Source organism: Psammomys obesus, unplaced genomic scaffold, assembly GCF_907164565.1.
Source record: "Psammomys obesus unplaced genomic scaffold, mPsaObe1.curated_primary_1811, whole genome shotgun sequence".
In the NCBI taxonomy this organism is placed as follows: Eukaryota; Metazoa; Chordata; class Mammalia; order Rodentia; family Muridae; genus Psammomys; species Psammomys obesus.
This window is the reverse complement of record NW_026586173.1, coordinates 12766496-12768492: the sequence shown is the minus strand read 5'-3', so window position 1 is coordinate 12768492 and position 1997 is coordinate 12766496. Positions and strand designations below refer to the sequence as shown.

The 1997-nt window shown below is 44.4% G+C and overlaps 1 protein-coding gene across 3 annotated transcripts in view; it reads left to right on the top strand.

Moving 5' to 3' along the window:
* Positions 1–1997, top strand: part of Bbs9 (Bardet-Biedl syndrome 9) — a 390403-nt gene that overhangs the window by 12412 nt on the left and 375994 nt on the right. For all 3 annotated transcript variants that reach the window (XM_055601404.1, XM_055601405.1, XM_055601403.1), the window contains exon 3: positions 1452–1602. In XM_055601404.1, the coding sequence (XP_055457379.1) occupies positions 1452–1602 (151 nt within the window). The remainder of the gene's footprint in view (positions 1–1451; positions 1603–1997) is intronic.

The following is a 1997-nucleotide window of genomic DNA, read 5'->3' as shown; positions in this document are numbered from 1 at the left end:
CTATCTATCTATCTATCTATCTATCTATCTATCTATCTATCTATCTATCTTGTACACTGTGTATGTTTGCTGGTGTGAGTTATATGTACCATATGTTGCAGTACCCCATGGTGACCAGAGAGGGCATCAGATACCCAGGAACTGGAGTTACAGGTGGAGTTCATGTGAGTGCTGGGAACCAGGCCTAGCACTTACTTATGCAAGAGTAGTAAGTGCTGTTAACTGTTAGCCCAGCCCCTTTTCCTAGTTTTTCTGAAGCGTCTAGGATCCTTATGTGTTTCTTCTAATTTTTAGTAATTCAGGACACTCTGGTTTGTAGATGTGTCACTCCAGTTCCTGCCAGTATTGTCAGATGGACATCTCCAACCTGCAGCCTACCTTTATTCACTAGGCCTGGACTTGAGCTCACAGGATAGCTCAAGATGGCCTTTAATTCTCTGTCTTCCCTCAGCTTCTGTTGTGGTTTGAATGGGCACGGCCCTCATAGGCTCATATATTTGAATGCTTGGTCCCTGGCTGGTTGGAACTATTTGGGAAGGATTAGGAAGTGGCCCTGTTAGAGGAAGTGTGTCACTGGGGGTGGGCTTTGAGGTTTTAAAAGCCCGTGCCATTTCCATCTCTCTCTCCCTTTCTCCTCCTCCTACTGTAAAAACACCCTTAGCTGCTACTCCAGCACCAAGGCTGCCTGCCTGCCTGCCTGCCTGCGTGTATGACTTTGCACCCATAAGCCTCAAATCAAAAATTTTCTTATGTTTCCTTGGTCATGTCAGCAGAAAAGTAGCTAAGGCAGCTACTTATGTGCATGTGCCATCTTTTCTTGCCTGCTTTCCGTCATAATTTGGCATTTGGATTCTCCTGTGTCTTTCCCTTTAAAGGGCAGTTGCATCCTCATTTGAACTTGGTTATATCTGCAAGGACTGTTTAAAACTAGATCACATACGTGGAGCAAGGATTTGAACATATCATTTTGAGAGACACAATTTACATCCTTATATGCATCCTTTTCCTTCACCCTGCAATACCCAAGACCATTCATTGTTAAGGGGGGGCATTCTAGTGAGTCCACTTAGAGTGTCTTCAACAGCCATGATCACTTACAGAGTTCACGTTCCATGATGAAGCCAGTTTGTAATCGCTACCAGTCTTTTGAGACAGTGACTTGCTTTCATTGAGCTAATTTATGGCGGGTACCAGTTAATGTTTAAGACAAACACACTCTGTGTTTACCAATTTCCTTGGCTTTTAGTGATGTACAGCTGTTTTTTGAGAAGGTATGAGGTACTCAGGTAAGTTCCCTTTAGTCACATCACCTGCTGATAGAGTGACTTTTGTGTTTGCAGCAAGGTTAGAACCTTTTAACATTTTGACTCCTTTAGTCTTCTGAAAGCTGATTCCCAGTGACATTTGCTGATGTCTGCTTCTTTCTCCATGTTTTCAAACTCTGTTTACAGATAAAATCATCGTGGGCAGCTTCATGGGCTACCTGAGAATCTTCAGTCCCCATTCTGTGAAGACTGGAGACGGGCCTCAGGCCGAGGACTTGCTTCTAGAGGTGCACCTGAGGGACCCGGTGCTGCAGGTGGAAGTCGGGAAGTTTGTCTCGTGAGTAGGGCCAACAATTGGGGCGCTTTCCCTCTTGGGGATTTTATCTGTCCCTTATAGTGACAGGTCTATGGATTTAAAAATATTTCATGGATTCTGTATGTTATAGGTATTTGTCATGCAGGCAGGCTTTACGTTCTAAACACCTTTATATAGAAACATGTACATTTAAGATGAGCTAACCTAGGGTTTTTATTTGTGTTTGCATCTGTGTGTGCATGTGTGTTTGCACAGGTGCACACTCTCACTCCTGAGAGAGTGAACCTGAACCTGGGGCTTGCAATTCCTTGGGTAGGGTATCCAGAAAGCCCAGTAGTCTTCCTGTTTCTGCCCCTTCCCTCTTTTTCCCCTTCCTTCCTTCCTTCCTTCCTTCCTTCCTTCCTTCCTTCCTTCCT